This window comes from Mercenaria mercenaria, chromosome 17 (assembly GCF_021730395.1).
Source record: "Mercenaria mercenaria strain notata chromosome 17, MADL_Memer_1, whole genome shotgun sequence".
In the NCBI taxonomy this organism is placed as follows: Eukaryota; Metazoa; Mollusca; class Bivalvia; order Venerida; family Veneridae; genus Mercenaria; species Mercenaria mercenaria.
In genome coordinates this window covers 17,444,432-17,465,923 of record NC_069377.1, presented here as the reverse complement: position 1 = coordinate 17,465,923, position 21,492 = coordinate 17,444,432, and the positions used below count along the sequence as shown (strand labels likewise).

At 36.9% G+C, this 21,492-nt stretch overlaps 1 protein-coding gene across 1 annotated transcript in view; it reads right to left on the bottom strand.

Annotated features, from left to right (window-relative positions):
* Positions 1-20,389, bottom strand: part of LOC123536293 (differentially expressed in FDCP 8 homolog) — an 83,010-nt gene extending 62,621 nt beyond the window's left edge. The window contains exons 1-2 of the mRNA XM_053528779.1: positions 20,272-20,389; positions 14,473-15,220 (exon numbers count right to left, since the gene is read on the bottom strand). Of these exons, the coding sequence (XP_053384754.1) occupies positions 14,473-15,136 (664 nt within the window). The 5' untranslated portion in view covers positions 15,137-15,220; positions 20,272-20,389. The remainder of the gene's footprint in view (positions 1-14,472; positions 15,221-20,271) is intronic.
* Between the last annotated feature and the right edge of the window lie 1,103 nt (positions 20,390-21,492).

The following is a 21,492-nucleotide window of genomic DNA, read 5'->3' as shown; positions in this document are numbered from 1 at the left end:
GTCAAATCTTGAAAGCAACAGCAAAAACTCAAGCCCTAAGGTTGTATTTTTTACAAAATTGGTGCCAATCAATTTGGGTGATTTTCCAATTTTAGTAGCTAGGTAATCTGGCAAAAGATAAGAGTTGACAGAAGATTGTGGAACAGTTAAATACAAACTGAAATTGACTTCTGTGATAACAGTTAATACCGATAATTTTATATTGTTTTAATTATTTTTATATTAATGATTAGTGATTTATGATTGTTATTTACATGTATTTATGTTGTCATTTTCAGAAATTGTTGGAATGAAGTTCCCGAACATGACTCCAGTGCTTCTGAAGCTGCCTAAAGCCAACAGAACTCCAAAAATGTTTTTTTTCTGTTGTATAAACTATCAATAAATTATTATTTAATAAATTTTAACTTGAACAGAAGTCATTCTTATTTTTATCAAGAAATTTCCTGGGATCTTGGTTTTCTAAGATTTTCCTGTGATTTTCCTGTTATCCTGGTTTTCTTAGATTTTCCTGGGATCCTGGTGTTCCAAGACTTTCCTGGTTACCAGGCAGATTCCAGGATTTTCTTGGCTACCAGGCAGATTCCAGGATATTACTGGTTACCAGGTAGATTCCAGGATTTTATATTCCTAGGTCATCCTGGAATATATTCCTGTTCCAATACCGCGTCTGGTATTATCCTGGTCCCAGGACCAGGCGTTTCTCAGGAAATTCCCAGGATATTCCTGGGAATTTCTGCACGGGTAAGCACTATCAGCATGTGAAGTTTGAAGGTCCTGGGTGCAGTGGTTCGCGAGTAAAGTGCCTTCATGCAAAAAGTTAACGTTGTGACGAATGAACGAATGAACTAACGCACGGACAGTTGAAAACTAATATGCCTCCCTTCGGGGGCATAAAAAAATAGGAGGTGCGCAAATTCATATCATGGTAAAGACTTATGCAAGGTTCCATCAATTTATATCAAATATTTTTTGAGCAAGGCATGTCACAAACTTTTTTTCGGATGGACAGAAGGATGCACAGACAAGACCAAATCTGTATGCCCCCTCCGCTGAGTGGTGGGGGGCACAAAACTCTGTTCGATACAATGCCTTGAGAGAAATGGAAAATGTGCTAAATGACGATGAAGGTGATAATCATGTTACCCTTACGGGTGAAACACAGGGCACATTTTGAATATCACACTGTTATGCATATTTTTCATAAATTTCCTAACCTTTTATTGCAATTTAACATTACACTTCATAACACTAAATATGAAGAAGTTCTATGCAAAATTGCATTCTTCTAGGAAGTCATTTTTGAAACGTTACGGTGTTGCACTTAGAATTTTCCATATTTTTCAAACAAAACAATGGTATGATACTACATATTTTCATGTAAATGAGTGTTATTTGCACACAGAGAATCTATTATGAATTATTTTGGTGTTTGATTATACTATTCAACTCGTGAAGATTAATTTTTTCTCTTGAACTGTAAGATGTACAATGATTTAATCAGAAATTTCAGTAATACGGGTTGTTTTTGATATTGTTTCAATTTCTGTAGTGTCCGTAACCAGAATATACCCCCATCACTCTGAAACATTTTAAATAGAAACATTATTGTAACTTACATGCATCTGAATTATGTGACAAACAATGATGCATTTGAAGAAATTTATCATAGTGAATAACTGTTAATCATCATTATCACAACTTTACATTTTTAATATAAACCTGTGCAATTTGGATGAAAAACAAGAATTTTAGCACTTTTAAACTGAATTTTTATTTTCAGATCTGAAAATATTTGTGAACAAATAAATATATTTGCTTTAACTCAATACTGGTAATAATAATCTTTGAAATGATAATTGTTCACTTTTCTGTAAAAAAAATACAGGTTTTGATTTTTTCAGCTTTTGTTAAGGACGCTACATTTTCAAATAGCATTATTAACAAGAGGGCCAAGATTTTCAAATAGCATTATTAACAAGAGGGCCAAGATGGCCCTAGGTTGCTCATCTGTGTAACACACCATAACAGTGTAAACATGTTTTACCTAGTGATTTCGTGGAGACAAATATTCTGACCAATTTTCATTCAGATTGGATCAAAAAACGTGGTCTCTTGAGTGTTATAATGAAGCATTTTCTTTGATTTGACCAAGCTACCTAGTCTTTTTACCCCACATGACCCAGATGCGAACTTGTCCAAAATTTCATGAAAACAAACATTCTGACAAAGTTTCGGGAAGATTGGAGCAAAAAACTGACCTCTAGAGTGTATACAAACTTTTCTTATGATCTGACCTAGTGACGTAGTTTTTGACCTCACGTGACCCAAATTTGAAATCGTCCAAGACTTCAGGATAACAAACATTCTGACCAAATTTTATGAAGATAGAATCAACAAGAGTGCTGCCAAGCGGGCCAATATATGCCTGAAGGGTTACATCAGAGGATGGGTGCAAAATTTAAAGAACTTGACTGTTGAAGCCCAAAGGACAGGAACAACAAAGGGAAGAAAATTTAAAAAAAACCTAAGTCCACAAAAAAATCCTTACCAGGTACAGGTATGTCAAAATACACATAAAAATTGGAGGTACCATTCATGTTGTACCAAAGAAAAGTGGTCTCGGTTTTTCCCTTGGGCCAATAATAAAAAAGTTTCAAAATAAGCTACTTATAGTAACATAAAAGGGAAGTAATTCAAAATTTTTTTATTGTAAGTGAACAAAAAAGGGATCTGCCAAATAAAAACAAGAGCACTGCAATGCAGAGCAATATACATAGTGCAAAGTCATATATGACCTTCAGGGCTTCGGAAATTTGCCGGTTTGTCGGTTTTGGACCGATTTTTGACTTTTCAGACCGATTCGTGAAGTGAAAAAACGAAAAAAATCGGTCCCGTAAAAATGGAGAAAAGTATAAATTTCGGTCTGATATCTCGATCACCTGCCAAGTAGGAAATTGTTGGTCGCACCTTCAGATAATCAATAAACGCGTCAATCGGTCTGATTGTCACTTTGATAATCGGTCCGTAATTAGCGCGTGACGCAATCAGTGCTCGCGCGGCACATCCTTTAATGTTTGCAGACAGCCGACTGCGGTGTATTAAACATTTTTGACTGGTTTCCTAACGTTTCTGACTGGATCCAAATCATTTCGACGGGGATCCACTTCTTTTATTTAGAATCCGACGGATGGTTTATTTCAAAAGGCTATGTTTGATCACGGTAACAAACAAATGGTCGCTATAATTGTACATTATAGGTCTTTGATTTAATGAGACATCACACGGAAAACCGATAAAAATAATTTTTATAATTACTTGATTTGAAAAAATTACATGATTCATTTGTTGGGGCTCCAGTTGAAACAAATGCAGAAAATCGTCTTTGCAACCCGACTGTACAAAAAAGAAAAAAATGGACGGGCAACCATGAATGATAAAGAAAACCGGAGTGGCACTGTTTATCAAATCGGTCTTTTAAAAAACGTTTCAAAATGAAATTTTGTTTACATCAGAAGAGAACATATAACTTTATAAAATGTAGTTGCTTATTGAAGTACAACGTAAGTGAAATGTCCGTGGCCAACCCGCGTGACATTTTGGTACTATACATGCGGGAAATTCGATCTCAGCTTTCAAATAACGTACACATTCGGTCCGCGGCAGAGTATTCCTTAAATACTGAGGCTGTTTAGCAGAGAATATGTGTCGTGTAACTCACTTTGACGCATTGTATTTTATAGAATTCCGTCAAAGAATGAGGAAACATCACAAAGTATCTGCCGTGTATACGGTATCGAAGTCACGTGCGTTGGCTTTTAGACTAGTTACGCACACGGTGTCAATGCCTAGTATTATCTCGGAAAAACATCGAAATTTAAACAAAGTAACGATCACACATAACACTGAATAACTGTCTTCATTGTATGGTAACGCGCGGTGACTGGTAACTCAGTTTTAATGCATGGCATGCTTATTTCTTTACCCTATCACGTTTTACAAAATATGTAATACATGTATTGGGAATGCGGTGGGTGGGGTAGCGCCGATGTCAGGATTTTCGTTTCGGACCGATTGAGTTATCAAAATTTCCGGAGCCCTGATGACCTTTGACCACTAAGTGTGACCTTGACCTTGAAGCGAGTCATCCAAAACGTGCGCTCTGCACGTCATCTCAGTGTGGTGAACATTTGTGCCAAGTTTCTTTGAAATCCTTCCAGCAGTTCAAGAGTTACAGAGCAAACACGAAACAAACTGATATGACCTTTGACCCCTAAGTGTGACCTTGACCTTGAAGCAAGACATCCAAAACATGCGCTCTGCACGTCGTCTCAGTGTGGTGAACATTTGTGCCAAGTTTCTGTGAAATCCTTCCAGCAGTTCAAGAGATACAGAGCAGACACGAAACAAACTGATATGACCTTTGACCCCTAAGTATGACCTTGACCTTGAAGCGAGACATCCAAAACATGCACTCTGCACATTGTCTCTGTGTGGTGAACATTTGTGTCAAGTTTCTTTGAAATCCTTTAAGGGGTTCAAGGGTTACAGAGCGGACACGAAATTGCTAACAGACGGACGGATGTTCCTACATATGGATACTTATGTGGCTACTCTTTTGTTCTCTCTATTGTTCTTTTAGCCACGTAAGAGAATAGCCACATAAAAGCCTTACGGAATGAATGACATCAAAGAAAAAGTACAGTTACCTATTGTTCCTATAGCCACCTAAATATGCAAATGTGAGCTCGGACGGATAGACAGACATACACCGGGGGTATAACATAATACATCCCTTCGGGCGTATAAAAATGTGCCCCCCTAGGGTGTAAACAAGCTTATTCTTTGATCTGACCTGGTGCACATCAAATGAACAAGACTGTTAACAAGATTTCCTTTGATTTAACTGGGTGACCTAGTTTTTGACCCCATATGACCCAGTTTCAAACTTGGCCAGGAATCATCAAGATAAACATTCTGACCAAGTTTCAAGAAGATAGGGTCATAAACGTGGCCTCTAGGTTGTTAACAAGCTTTTCCTTTGATTTGACCCAGGGATCATCCTACGAGGCGATTTGAATCGCCGAGTTTTTCAGAGTGTTGTAATCTGTTTACTTGAAGTTGTAAAACTCGATGCATATTCTAGATTAAATTACCGATAAATCCATGGTCAACCCCGCCTACTTGCCTGTCAAACTTCAGCCAATAATATTATAAGACGCCGCCATTTTGAAAACTTTCAATCGGCGGTAAAAAGCCGATAAACTTAACGAGCGCATGATCTTATGCATCAATTGTATATAATTTCTTGCTTTTATTAAAAATTACTTAAAAAATTATTTCAAATATGGCCAATTTCTGTAAATGAATTGCCCGGGCGCTGTGGATAAAAAACGATTCCGCGGACGTCTGAACTGCCGTACAAAATATTGTAAAAAGATCGCCAATTTCTACAGGTTTAGTACGTATTAATTTCGAAAAGATTGATAAATAAATCAATTAAATGTATAAATCTGAACAAGTTGATGCAAAAATTGGGCATTATTAAAGCAAGAGAATCGAAACATGAATGAAAATTTTCACGGCGTGCACCTGATAAATATACGATTTTCGGACGTGTAAATTTCGGATAAAATTTAAAGGCGACTTTTTCATAGCTCAGTTTGTACTTTATTTAGAAATTCATGAAAATAATAATGCAATATTCAATAATAATATTTCCTTAAATAATTACTGTTCATAAGTTATAGCAAGACCCATAGAAAGTGGATATATAGGCGGGAAACTGAATACTATACTGAATCTTCACTTCTCCCTAAAATTTTGACCTAGGATGATCCCTGTGACCTGATGACCTAGTTTTTGACCCAACATGACCCAGTTTTGATCCAGGCCTAGAGATCATCAAGATAATCATTCTGTGCGAGTTTGTATCAAATCAAAGCATAAATGAAACCTCTATATGGCTGAAAGGGCCAAAATAGAAAATTTTGCCCCTTTCAGGGACAGCAACTCTAGAACCCATGAGGGAATCTAGCCTGTTTTCGAAAGGAACCAAGATCTTATTGTGACTTAAGTTGTGTGTAAGTGTGGTTAAAATCAAATAAAAAATGTCACTTATATCGTGTTCACAAGGTAAAAATGAACAAATGTTGGCTCTTTCAGGGGTCAATCAGGGGCTGTAACTCCGGAACTTATGATTGGATCTGACAGATTCATCATGGAATCAAAGATTTATTGTTGTTGAAAATATTTTGCAAGTTTGCATCAAATCAAACCGTAAATGAAGTCTCTATATGGCTGCAAAAGCCAAAATAGCAAATTTTGGCCCTTTAAAGGGCCATAACTCTGGAACCCATGATGGGATCTGGCCAGTTTTCGAAAGAAACCAAGATATTATGCCAATACAAGATGTGTGCAAGTTTGATTAAAGTTGATTGCAAAATGTGATCTCTATCGTGTCCACAAGCCAAATATAGCAAATTTTAGCCCTTTAAGGGGCTGTAACACTGGAGCCCTTGATGAGATCTGGCCAGTTTTCGAAAGGAACCAAGATATTATGCCAATACAAGAAGTGTGCAAGTTTGATTAAAGTTGATTGCAAAATGTGGTCTCTATCGTGTTCACAAGCCAAATACAGCAAATTTTGGCCCTTTAAGGGGCCATAACTCTGGAACCCATGATGGGATCTGGCCAGTTTTCGAAAGGAAATTATGCCAATACAAGTTGTGTGCAAGTTTTGTTGAAGTTGATCACAAAATGTGGTCTCTATGGTGCTCACAAGCCAAAAATGGCAAATTCTGGAACCCATAATGGGATATGGCCAGTTTTCGAAAAGAACCGAGATATTATGCCCATACAAGTTGTGTGCAAGTTTGATTAAAATCAAATACAAAATGCGGTCTCTATCGCGTTCACAAGGAAATTGTGGATGGACGAATGGACGACGGACAGACGAAGGAGACGGGCCAGCTAAAAAGATAAAACTTATCCTTTGTAGTGGAATTATTAGTAGACCTTCAGGGACTGCGTTTTAGGCGAAGTTGAGCGAAAACTTCGCTTTAAAATATTTCACTTCGCCCTTCCCGCCCAGAAAAGCGAAGTTCAAGTCGCCCTAAAATTGGATGAAAGTAAAACATAATCGGCAATAAAGTGCGCCGATATTATACATCTCGGTTATGTAAAGTCTGTAAACACAATACGCAATACACAGGATGTCACCGGGAGGCACGCGCGGCGAAACGTGTTCATGACAACAAAAGATGATCACTCGATTTCAGATTGACGCCGCATGATAAGCTGCTAATTGTTTGCATTTAATGTGATTGCAGTAAACGATAATTAAAGAATGAAAGAGTAATAATTAAAGCTGACCGACATCGGAGATCAGAGAGCCCGAAAACTTCGTAAAACGGTGATAATTAACTTCCGAATTACAAACCTAATTACGTGTCAGTCGGCGCGTGGAGTGATTGACATCTGTCAGTAGCTAATTAACATACGACACTCCGCCTACTGTCATACTTAAATTGTGGCGGCGAACAATTCAAATTCGCCGAGATTTTGATTCATAATGCAGAACTTCGAACTCGAGACGCATTTCGCGGATCGAGCCGACGCACGGGACACATTTTTTGTGCGGGTCAACTACGAGTTTTTCTTGATTTTCGCGGGTCAAAACACGAAACCTCGGGTCAACCGAACGCCCTCGGTACTTGTCTTATCCAGTTATTCTTGTTTTCAGATAAAAATCGTTTCGAAATTTTTATTGCCATCACAGTGTAGACTACCCGTTACTCCCGACGTTTATTTTTCAATTGGGATCTGCTTACTATTCATTTTAATCTGCATTTCTCTTTCATTAAAAACAGATATAAGTTAAATATATGGCCCTTGACAAACTATTAAATTTGTTGTTTGATAAAAAATAGCAGACAACTATTTTAGTTAATTCTGAAATGTGTTAAAGGGAGGTAATACATTTAACCAATTTTTAGATTTTTTATGTCAAAATATGTAGTTTTAAAAAATATTGCCCCTGATTTTCAAGTATTTTATCTACTGATCAATACAAATAACATTTCATTGTAAGATTGAGAGGTTTTTAAACTCTGTAGTTTGTCAAATTGAAGGAACATAAAAAAATTTAAACTCAGAATGCTCACATACCTGAAAAAGCTGCTCTAGGAAGGAAAAAAATTAATCCAAGAAATATTAAGTACTGATTATATGAGGAAAGATTTGTTGTGTCAAGTTGTTAAACATTTTGCAGTAAAACAGTACAAATATGTACTGTATTGTTGAAACATTGCACCATTTTTATTTAAGTCATAGCAAGATAATACTACAAATGGAACTGAATAAACATTATTATTGTTATTTAATGCATGTAAGCAATGTCCTGTCTCACGTTTGCCGAACTTCTCCCAAAATTTCAAAACTTCTCCCTGTTTCCCCAGGAGGGAGAAGTCACTTCTCCCTAAATTTCCAGGCTAAGGTAGTCCCTGACCTTGTTATGCCTCCCTTCAAAGAAGAAGGGTTATATTGTTTTGCAGATCTGATGTACATCAGCCAGTCGGTCGGTCTGTAGACCGATCCATTTCCGGACGATAACTCAAGGACACTAATGGGTCTAGGACCATGAAAGTTGATAGGGAGATTGGCCATAACCAGCAGATAACCCCTAATGATATTGAGATCAGTAGGTCAAAGTTCAAGGTCACAGTGACCCGGAACAATTAAACGGTTTCCGGATGATAACTCAAGAACACTTAAGCCTAGGATTGTGAAAGTTGATAAGGAGGTTGGTCATTACCAGTAGATGACCCCTATTGATTTTGAGGTCAGTAGGTCAAAGGTCAAGGTCACAATGACCTTGAACAGTTGAACGGTTTCCGGATGATAACTCAAGAACGCTTGGGCCTATGATCATGAAAGTTGATGTGGAAGTTGATCATAACCAGCAGATGACCCCTATTGATTTGGAGATCAGTAGGCCAAAAGTCAAGGTCACAATGACCTGGAACAGTTAAACCATTTCCGGATGATAACTTGGGCCTAAGATCACGAAATTTAAGAGGGAGGTTGATCATGACCAGCAGATGACCTCTGTTTACTTTAAGGTCAAAAGGTCAAAGGTCAAGGTCACATTTACACAGAACTGTTGAACTTTTGTGTACAGTGACAAATAATTTCTGTTACTTGTGCAATTACTGAATGCATCTGGGGGGACATGTTGTGTTCTACGAGCTCTTGTTGTACAATTGTGTTTCAGATGAGTTTAGATCTGATGAGGCAACTGAAGTGCAGAAACATACATGGCAGAAAAAACCCTGAAAAGTTTAGATGTTAAACAGAAAGAAAGACAGAAACTACATCCAGAAGCATGTGAAAATTTAAAGAAAAAAAAACATCTGTAGATAAAAAGAACAAGAGCTCGTTGATGCATTCAGTAATGAAGAAGATATGCTCCAGACAAAGCTATTCCTGAATTTGACCTTTAACCTCTAAGTGTGACCTTGACCTTAGACCTAGGGACCTGGTTCTTGCGCATGACACTCCGTCTCATAATGGTAAACAATTGTGCCAAGTTTCATCAAAAGTGACTTCTCCCTCCACAGAATTTAGGGAGAAATCAAAGAATTTATGGAGTAGATTCGGCATAGTATTCAGTTTCCCGTCTATATATATCCACTTTCTATGGGTCTTGCTATAACTTATAAACAGTAATTATTTAAGGAAATTGAACATTGCATTGTTATTTTCATGAATTTCTAAATAAAGTACAAACTGAGCTATGAAAAAGTTGCCTTTAAATTTTTATCCGAAATTTAAATTTTTATCCGAAATTTACACGTCCAAAACACATAAATTTATCAGTTCAGGCTCCTGTGGGTGTACAATCGAAACGCCGTGAAAATTTTCATTCATATTCCGATTCTCGTGCTTTAATAATGCCCAATTCTTGTGTCAACTTGTTCAGATTTATACATTTAATTGATTGATTTATTAATATTTTCGAAAATAATACAAAACTTGTAGATATTGGCAATCTTTTTACAATATTTTGTACGGCAGTTCAGACATTCGCGGAATCGTTTTTTATCCACAGCGCCCGGGCAATTCATTTAAAGAAATTGGCCGTATCTGAAATAATTTTTGAAGTAATTTTTAATAAAATCAAAAAATTATATAAAACTGATGCATAAGATTATGCACTCGTTACGTTTATCGGCTTTTTACACACCTATTGAAAATTTTCAAAATGGCGGCGGCTTACAATATTATTGATTAACTAAGTGGGATATTAACGCTACGATTGGCTGAAGTTTGACAGGTGAGTAGGCGGGGTTAACCAAGGATTTATCTGTAATTTAATCTAAAATATGCATCAAGTTTTACAACTTTAAGTAAACAGATTACAACACTCTGAAAAACTCGGCGATTCGGATTTCGCCCGGAGGCGATAATTAGGCGAAGTGGCCGACTTTACAGCGACAATATCGCTCAAATCGCCTTGTAGGATGATCCCTTCTTGTAGTGTCCGTAACCAGCAAAATATTGCATTTTATCAGCATGTAAAAATTATATTCCTGATGCAAGTACCAGCAAACCACTTAAGTTGCTTATACTTCAAGCACCCTACTCTGTAGAAAAATACTTTTTTTTGCCAAAATTAAGATTTTTTTTCACCTCCATGTGCAACACTACTGTTCCCTTCATTGTGTTTCACCCGCTTAAGGAACCAGCCAGCTTCCGCTGGTTGTCTCTGGAATCAGCAGTCAAGGATATCCACAAGGTCTATCCAGCATTAGTGTTAACACTTGAATCTGAAGCAGCCTCTGGTAGTGTTTGAGGCCAATGGCCTCCTGAAGTCTGTCAAAAATTGCCGGATTTATTCTAAGAACAGCATTCCTGATTGATGTGCTCCAGTGTGTGAACAAGCCACGTTAACTATTCCAAAGGGATCCAATGAGTTTAACATTGAAAAAGTGGCTGTAAAATAATCTCCACCAAGGCCACACTTGAAAGCTTCAGTGAAAAATGGAGAGTGCTTGAAGAATGCCTATGAAACACTGACAGAAGGCAAGTACTTGAATGTTAAGTTGATTGACTGTGACTCCCCAGATAAGCATGGGCTTTCAGTCAAGTTGTGACAGTTATTTGGTCAGACTTGTAGACAATATAGAGACACAGTTTGAAGAAGAATCCGTGGACAAGCTTACACTTGCAAAATCGAATTCTTAAACCAAGCAAGCTGCCTGTAGCCACCTCTGCCATAATCAGTAATGAAGATGACGATCTTGAACAAATCACTGACTGGCTTGGGCATATAAAGGGCTATGGTGGACTTATTGACCAGAATGTGCCAGGACTACATGCAGTTCAAAATGACAGAGGGCTATCATTAGCAATTGTATGTCAGACTGTAATTACAGAGTATAGTGAGTGTTTCCCCGACTTTGTTGTACTTGCCAAGTATGTACTGACATCACCTCTTACTAGTGTTGCGTGTGAAAGGGGCTTCTCCACACAAAATCGCCTGAAGACAAAAGCATGATCTGAACTTAAACACTAGAGGGTTGCCAAACTTATCTGTATAACTGAAGAAGGTAACTCCCTCCAAACCAACTTCCCTGCCAAAGACATCGTTCAATGTTTCAATGAATTAACAAAAACAGAAAGAAGAAAGTGAAATGTACATGTATAACTTAGTTGCTAATGTCATTTACACAACAATACATTCTGTGTTGTACTATTAACGCTAAAAATTTATATAATCATGACATAGATTAGAGATAGTACCTAAGTCTTTTAAATAATAGGTCTTTGAAATGAAGGCAAGTGTCCATATATTTCTCAAAAATAGATATATAGACAATATTTGAACCAGGAGCATAGAGTTATGAGCATTTAATATTTTCATGTAAAACAAAATTTTGTGATCAAGGAAATGTAACTCTTCTTGAACATGGAGAGCAGAAACATCAAAGGGACATAATATAGTGAATATTTTCTAATCGGGTGCATTTGATTTAACATTCAATTGTGATCTGGATTTCTAAATAATGATCCATGATACTGTGTGCTAAAAATTTAGAACATCTGGAACAGTCTGTAAACAGCAAAAATATGCTGTAGCAGAATGCAACTATCTAAGCTCTAACCGAGGCTCGAACCCAGGACCTCTCACACCTAAGGCAGACACTCTACCACTTCCCTATAACAGCAGTAGCTAACAGCTATGCAGTTTAAGTGCACCTATTACATTACGTAAACTGGAACAATTTCGTGACAATAACATCATATCGATGAACTCCGGATTATCGGCGTATTCGCTTCGTTACCTAACGGTAATTTTCTTGTAAAGAAAAAATATAATCTAAAGTTGCCAGCGTTTAAATCGGTCAAAACTACCCAAATTTCTCTGACATGTTGTTCAGAGTATGAACTTACTAACTGGTAGTACCAGTGAAATATAACTTACACTGAATCTTTTATATTTGCCCTTGTAGCAGCTGGCGAACGGCAAAGACGTTGAGCTTTGTCCAAATATAAGCAATTAGTTTACCAGTTTTGAAAGGATTTCAATTGATACGAAATTACAGCTACAAACTAAATACCTTTCTGCAACACACGGAGTCATTTGCATTCTATGTCAATAAGTATTATGACTAAGATCGACTGCCATTCATTCATTCCAAAGATTCATAAACAGAGTCCGTTGTTTACATTTTTTAATCGTAACCGGTGCGCTTGTAAAAACCACTTTATTTTGAAAAATGGAAGTATGCGAAGAGCTATGGTATGGTCTCTACATAGATTTCTGACACTATGTGTTTAGACTTGATAATGCTCATCAGTTTTTTAAGTCATTGTATTATAGTGCTTGATGATAGAATTTTAGCTGTTATACACCTGTTATATATGAATGGACTGACAAAGAATGAGGTGAAATTTCAATGACAAAAAAACAACAATTAGCATTTAATACTGACACTGTATTTGCCACTATGATTTATAAACAGGTTTTCATATGATTGACTTGCATATATTTTATTCAAGTTTATTTATGAAGTATGAAGTAAATGTATTATGACTTTATGAAAAGTTCAAAGTACACTTGCATTTTTTATTTTTATAAAAGTACATAAAATATATTAATTTATGTGTTTTGTTTGCTTGTAGACTTGCATGGAGATTATACAATGTAAATGTACTTTTTTTTAGATAAAGCCTGTGGAAGTTGCATTTATAACAGATTTCATATTAAACACTTTATTTATATGATAAATACCACAGATTTTCAAATACAGATGAAGGATTGAATATGTTGAAGAATTCCAAACGAATTGGCTCGATAATGAAATTGAAACAAACTGGACACAGTACACATGTGAATCATGCTGAAATACCAGTGACTGATGGGATGCCATTACCCAACTCCTAAAAATAAATAGTTGTGCCAGGATTTAAGTTAGAAGTCGTAAATTCAGTTTAACAGCCACAAAAGAGAAACCATTTGTATATTGAATGAACTAACAATTTAAAATAAAGAAATTAATGATACCAAGAATTAAGAAGAATTTACGATGACAAAAAGTACATCAATCTGAAAGTCAGCTTGTTCAAAACGTACATATTGCGTTAAATATACAACAAATTTAAAGTATTTTCTTCAAGCGGGTTACATTTGAAAATGTTCTTTTTGAACAACTACAGACTTTGAAATATAGTTGAAATACTGTATAGAATTTGAGAAACATACGAAAATACAGTATAGAATTTGAGAAACGAACATGAGTGAAGAAAACTACTATTATTAACTCAAGGCGGAACCTTAGCAAAACATTTATACATTGTACTTTCAAACCACCTACATAAAATGTTGAATACCCACAGCCTCTTTAACTCAATAGTGTTATTTTCATCCTGAAAACATTTCACAGTGTTGATATTCAACTCATTAGCAAACTTATTAGTCACAATGATGTTTTGAAAGGAAAGAAAGTTGATGTTCGCAAAACATCTTAAGGGAAATTATTCAGCAGTATCGTATCCGCCACTTTGGAGCTTGTTTGTCGAAGGTTTCGCATTTCCAGACCACGTGATCTAAGAGGCGTAGCGATCAGACATTCGGCAACTGGTCATTTAGCGCATGTGGATCCAATTTACGGATGAACAATGTATTTTCAGTCAGATAATATACGCCTGCATTGTACCCGCAGATTGTTAAAACTTGCGTGGAAATTACATTTAATGCGGGAATTACAGATTTTATAGCATGAATGGGAATGCTGGAAAACCGTTAAGTTTTACTCTGTTACTGCTAGTGGATAGTGTGCTATCAGCTTACATACAAGAACATTACCACATCTAACTTCTTAGAGAAGTTTAGCTTTAAATGATTTGATAATTCACCATGGTATGCTGAAAAACAATTAGTCTGATAAAACAAATAAAACTTCTTACCAGATTTTAATCTATCTGAACAAGTCCTACGCATGTGATTTTCTTGGTTAACATCAAAATGGTCTTCCTCTATGTACAAGTCTCTGTCAAATGGGTTAAACCTTGATTCTCTGTAACTATTAGTTATTTCTGTTTCCGAGTCAACTGAATCATGTCTTCTACTTGATGTACCACTGTTTTCAGATATTTTTTCTGAAGATATATTACCATTCAGTGTAGCAACTGAAGACCCCACTGATGAAGACTTAGATTTTACAGTTACCACTGATGAGCTCCTTGAGTCAAAAGATGTTTTATTAATCTTTAAAGAGTTCACAATAGTCTGGTTTGGTGGAGTTATACTAGTTGTGCCTGGTGGAGTCACACTAGTTGGGTGTGGTGGAGGTAATCTGTTCATTATCTCCTCCCCCTCAGAGTCGGAGGAATCATAGAGACTTTGTGCATGTCTTATTGCTGCAGACATTTTCACTGAAGCTACAGCTGTATCTGACTGTATCACTTTCATGTGCTCATTCTGTTCCCTACATGCTCTCAAGATCTTTCCTTTCTCAGGAAGGCCAGATTTTGTCTCCATGTTGGCAATGATGATATCTTCATCTTCACTACTGTATATCTCGTCGGATAACTCTAATGATGACATTATCATATGTTTGATGTCCAACATTTACTCTCTGTATGATGTCCAACATTTACTCTTTGTATGATGTCATAACTGGGCAACACAGCATTTCAAAACAGCAGTGCCTGCCTGTAAGTATATTAAAAAAAAATCATTTCACTTTAGTTCTACAGCCAATACATTTTAATTTCTTTGGTTTAAACAGTATTCATTTTTAATACAATGCATACATACATACCTACATGATACATACATACAAGTGAACAACATATGAGCAAAATATATGTATGGGATTTGTGGTAATAACATATTGTTTGTTTGATTTGGGTTTAACGCCATTTTTCAAGAATATTTCAGTCATATAACTGCGGGCATTTAACCTAACCAGTGTTCCTGGATTCTGTACCAGTACAAACCTGTTCTCCGCAAGTAACTGCCAACTTCCCCACATCTATCAGAGGTGGAGGACTAATGATTTCAGACACTATGTCGTTTATCAAATAGTCACGGAGAACATACGCCCCGCCCGAGGATCAAACTCGCGACCCCGTGATCCGTAGACCAACGCTCTACCTACTGAGCTAAGCGGGCGGGTAGGTAACATATTGAGATTTTCAAAGTGAGGATTAATTTCTTTGAACAACATAACATCAGATCTTACACAATTACTGGTTGACAGAAAACAAAGTACTCTAACAAAACTGAATAGATAAACAAACTGTCATTTTGTTATGTTTTAAGCATTTTTCAATATCAAACAAGAGGGCCAAAGTGGCCATAATTCCCTCACCTGAAACTATTTGTTCTTGAATAAAAGGAGTCATTTGTCTAGTTTTATGAAAGGCTATTACTTTTTGTTATTTTGATAATACTAAGATAGAGTAGGTAGTTTTCCAGAGTTTTTAGCTCACCTGAGTTAAAGGCTCATGGTGAACTTTTGTGACTGCTCAATGTGCGACGTGTGTCCATCAACATTTTCTAAAAAAATCTTCTTCTTGAAAACCACCGGGCAGAATTACAATAAACTTCACAGGAATGATCCTTGGGTGCCCCCCTTTCAAAATTGTTCAAAGAATTGAATTCCATGGAGAACTCTGGTTGACATGGCAACCGAAAGGAAAAACTTTAAAAATCTTCTTGTCAAAAATTGCAAGGCGTAGAGCCTTGATATTTGGCATGTGACATTATCTAATGGTCCTCTATGAAGATTGTTCAAATTGTGCCCCTGGGGTGAAAAGAGGCCCTGCCCGGGGAGTCCAAAGTTTTACATAGACTTGTATAGGAATATACTTTGAAAATGTTCTTGTCTGAAACCGCAAGACCTAGGCCTTTGATATTTGGTATGAAGCATTGCCTTGTGGTCATCTACCAAGATTATTAAAATTATGCCCCTGGGGTGAAAAGACCCGTCCTGGGGAGTCTCAAGTTATACATAGATTTAAATAGGAAAAAATTTAAAAATCTTCTTGTCTGAAAGTTCAAGGCCTAGGCCTTTGATATTTGGTATGTAGCATTGCCTAGTGGATCTCTAACAAGGTTGTTCAAATTATGCCCCTGGGGTGAAAAAGAGGCCCCGCCCTGGGGTTCATTTGTTATACGAGTTATATAGGAATAAATACTTCAAAATTTATCAGATCATTTTTTCTAGACTGTTTAATTATAATTACCTGATGACCCTAAGCAATTAGGAGTCACTTGACTGTGACCTTGACCTACTTTCTTGTTTTTTAAGATACAGCCATGAAATTTGGATGACATGTACAGTTTTGCAAACCAATCTGACTTTCAGTGACCATGAATGTGACCTACTGACCTACTTTCTAATATTTAAGCGTCAGTTTGCCATTTGAAACATGTGGCTCATATTACTCAGGTGAGCGATTCATGGTCATCATGACCCTCCTGTTTACATTCCAAAGTCAGGAATGATTTTTTAATCTCTGGTTTTTAATCTGTATAGATCTAGGTTGATGACTGTACAGTCAGTCATTGTGTGTATAATGCGTTTTTCATAAAAGATAATTATCTGATAATGTTATTTGTCTGAAGTTGATATGCATAGTGTATGCTAATTGGTATTTGTTTATAAAGAATATGATCATATATTCATGTACTTGTACAGCATAAAATGCTCAAAATAAAACAATTGCAAGTCTTGCCCATTGCAAAACAGAGTTTGTGTTTTGTGCGTAGATAAGTATGTTCTACGCTGTAATATAACAAGTATATCAACTTTTCCTAACCAGTTTATAAACTACATGGAGCTTACAAAACAAAAATATTTATTACAACCTAAGAAATATTTGAATTTGAATAAAGTAGATGTGAAACAATCGAAGCCAAGTGGAGAACTGACTAACAACCGCATTATCTGTACAAATTCCCGCCAAGTACCACCTGGCCAATCACTGATATCACGTGATCCAACACATCAGTGATTCGCACAAATAGTTCAGTCATATACACTGACCAATTTACTTGTCACATTGTAAAATGAACGAAAAGACTGAAATTCGTAGTTTTTTTAAATGCCACATTCGGCTTGATATAGAACAGCTTCAAAGCAGATATTTGAGAATTGTTTGGTATATATGGATAATATATATATAAATTAATTAATAAGTCAAATGTAGATTTTGTGTGATATGATTTTTATTGTGATAACATTGTTCGTGTAATATATGTATGTCTATGTACTGACAACATAATTGTGCACTAATTCTGCATAAACTGTATCTATTATTATTATTTATATTATTTAAATACTCTTGTCCATTATGACAATATTTTCAAGGACCTGTTGGAAATAAGCTGCAAGGCTTTTACAGGTTATCCTGTGTTTTTATATATGTCATAATTGTGCACTAGTCACCAATAATGTCTGTGATATCCAAACTGTGTTAAAATATGTGCTTTATAAATTGTGTGTGATAATTGTGTCAATGTGATGTATATATTTACACGAATAAATCTATCTATCTATGACCTCAGGCCATTTAATGCGCACAGTTTTTAGGTGGGTTAAAGCTTTTAAAGCTGGGAAATTATCTGTCGATTGTAGGGCAGTGGTATTAAGGAACACTTGAGAATGCCTGATTTTTTTTCAGGGTTGTATCAAGGATCCTGCGGCCGTTTCAGGGTTGTATCAGGGGTCTTGACTCTTGGGTGGGGTGTAGTCCTACAAATAATTATAAGACCTGACATAATTAACATTTTTTTACATTTTGACATCTATCGGTTATGTCAGGTCTTATCAGATCGCCATTCATAAGATGTATTGAGAACCAAACAAACTTCCTTGTCGCCTTAAATCTTCAAATTAAAATTTGGGGAAAGCTAATCAATGATATCTGTCAAAAACAAAATCCCTGAATTACACCTAGTCATCGACCAAATTAAACCAGATGTTATTTGCCTTACTGAAACATGGCTTAAGCCAGAAATCAGTTCCTCTCAAATATTTCCTGAAAATCTTACTTATAAAGTATATAGGGATGACAGGAGTGAAGGTCAAGGCGGAGGAGTAATGATCGCTATATCTAACTCACTGATCAGCCAAGAACAACCAGACCTCAAGACCTCATGCAATATAACCTGGGCCAAAATTACCATCACTGGCCTTAAAGACATCTTTGTTGGAGCCTACTATAAACCCCAAGAATTAGACGCTGATTCCCTGTCCCAACTCTGTTTATCCCTTAGTAAAATACCCAAGGGCAGCATAGTATGGCTACTTGGAGACTTTAACCTCCCTGACATTGATTGGTCAAAAGAGTCACCTAAACAAACTTGTTAAAACATATCCTTTTATGAAGAATTTATTGAAAGATACTCCCATTATAATCTTGAACAAATAGTTTAGATCCCAACTACATGTAGGTTATCCAACACCCTTGATCTCTTTTTCACATTAACCATCCATCCTATGTCCATCTGGTTAAATCCCTACCGAGTCTAGCCACCTCAGATCATGATATATTATTCCATGAACTGAATCTTGATAGGGGCTGTCCAACCCAACCTAGACGCCCTATTAAACTCTACAAGAAGGCTAATTGGGAAGGGCTAAAATTTGATATGAAGGCTTTTGGTACTAGCTTTCTTACCGAAAACCATTCAGACCCTGAAGTAGCGTGGAATTCATTCAAGGATTGCCTAAATGAATCCCAATCAAAACACATTCCATCCAAAATGTCTAAACCCCGTGCCGACTTGCCATGGTTAACCCCTGGAATTATCAGGCTTATACACAAGCGTGATAAACTATACCGGAAACTGCACAAATCACCCTCCCCAGCCCACCAAGAAAGATTCAAATCCCTTTTAAAAGTCTTCTATCCAGAAGCAAATAAGAGCACAATACTGGTCATATATGGAAAGCATCATATTTGACCATGATTCACAACCTGGTAAAAACAAAAAGTTTTACAGCTTCATCAAGCACAACAAAAAAGAAAATGTCGGCATTGCCCCCCTCAAATCGGATGGTCTTACCCACACAGACCCCGTCCAAAAGGCTAATATCTTAAACAAACAATCTGAATCTGTCTTTTCCCCTCCCCAGCCCCTTAGTCTGAAGCATATATGTTCCAACGTCCTCTCACCCCCAGTCTCCAAGATGAGTAAGATACAGGTCACCACTGAAGGTGTGGAAAAACTGCTCCATGGCCTATCCCCACATAAAGCCTCAGGACCTGATGAATTATCGCCATGCATCCTAAAAGAACTCCACCATGAAATTGCTCCTGTACTTGCCCATATATACAGGTTATCTCTCGAATCTGGCCTAGTACCCAGTGACTGGAAAAAAGCCATCGTAGCCCCCGTATTTAAAAAAGGTCTCAAGTCTAAACCTAGTAACTATCGTCCAATTTCCTTAACTTGCATTGCTTCCAAACTCCTTCAACACATTGTTGTTTCCAATCTTATGACCTATTTTGACAAGCACAAGCTACTTAGCCAGTTCCAGCACGGCTTTAGATCAGGTCACAGTTGCTCATTAATTTCACTCAGGAATTTGTAGGGTAAAATGTCAGAATATGGATTGTTGAACGTCAAAATCAATCGACAACTTTTTTTTCAGGTCTAATTAGATTCTATTTGGACTAGCTCTGCAACACTCAAAGAAGTTAAGATCTCCAAAACTAGAGAGGTCAAGTTTAAAGTTTAGTTCTACCTACAGTCTGGATAAAAGTAACTTTCTTCTCTTCCTGAAAAGTAATTATATCGCCCAAAATAACTTGTTGTTTTCATTTCAAAGTTCACATCACATATTTCGACCGGAAGTGCAGAATGTATCTCAACTTGCTGACGCTATTCTCCGTAAAGAGGTCAGTACAAAACCGGAATGACTATTCTATATAAAACTGTAGTGGTTGTAGGTATATAAAAAGCCACTTCCAACAGCCTTGCTGTTGGGTTACAGATACAAATACAGATACATGTAAGTGATTGTCACAATTTTGCTGATATACAATTCAAACAGAAGACACAAAAGTCAAAAAACGTCAAAAAAGTGATGTGTTGGAGGTATAAAAGGCCACTTCCAACAATCTTGCTGTTGGGTTAACCCTTTAGCGACGTGGTTAGAGTGTCCGCCTACAGATCATGAGGTCCGGGGTCCGATCCTCGGTAGAGTCTGTGGTATTTTACTACAATGGCGACGAGGATGTTTGGCGGATTCATGCATCTGGATGAGGCTAGAAACTGACAGTATATAGGTTCAGTTGATGCCTGATAGGAGGTTCAGTTGATGCCTCGGGCTAGAACCTGATAGGAGGTTCAGTTGATGCCTCAGGCTAGAAACTGATAGGAGGTTCAGTTGATACCTCGGGCTAGAAACTGATAGGCGGTTCAGTTGATGCCTGGTCCTTACATATTAGAGAGGAGATTAGCGTGGTGGTTGTAGGTATATGAGGCCACTTCCAACAGTCTTGCTGTTGGGTTAACCCTTTAGCGACGTGGTTAGAGTGTCCGCCTACAGATTATAAGGTCCTTGGTAGAGTCTGCGGTATTTTACTACAAAACTGACATTTTTTTAAAGAGCTACCAAACATAGCTAGATCCATTTCAGAGAACAAATCCTGACCTCATTTTAAAGAGTTATGATAAAACTGATATAAAATGAAGAGAAAAGTAGGGGTCATATATCTTCTAAGAGAGATTCCTTTTGTCACATTTGCTTACTGTAAAATCACGTCAAAGTCACACTGCTGTGACCTGGAAGTAATTGAGTTTAACTTCACCAAATACAGCCTCCTCTCCCATTTTTTTCTACCAAAATGTCAAAAATACATCCACAATGAAATTTAAAGATAGCAAAGCTTTAATTTAGACTCTGTGGCCATGTCAAGTGAACAATGAGTAAAAAACCCGTCCGCCGACCAGATGCGTCGATGACA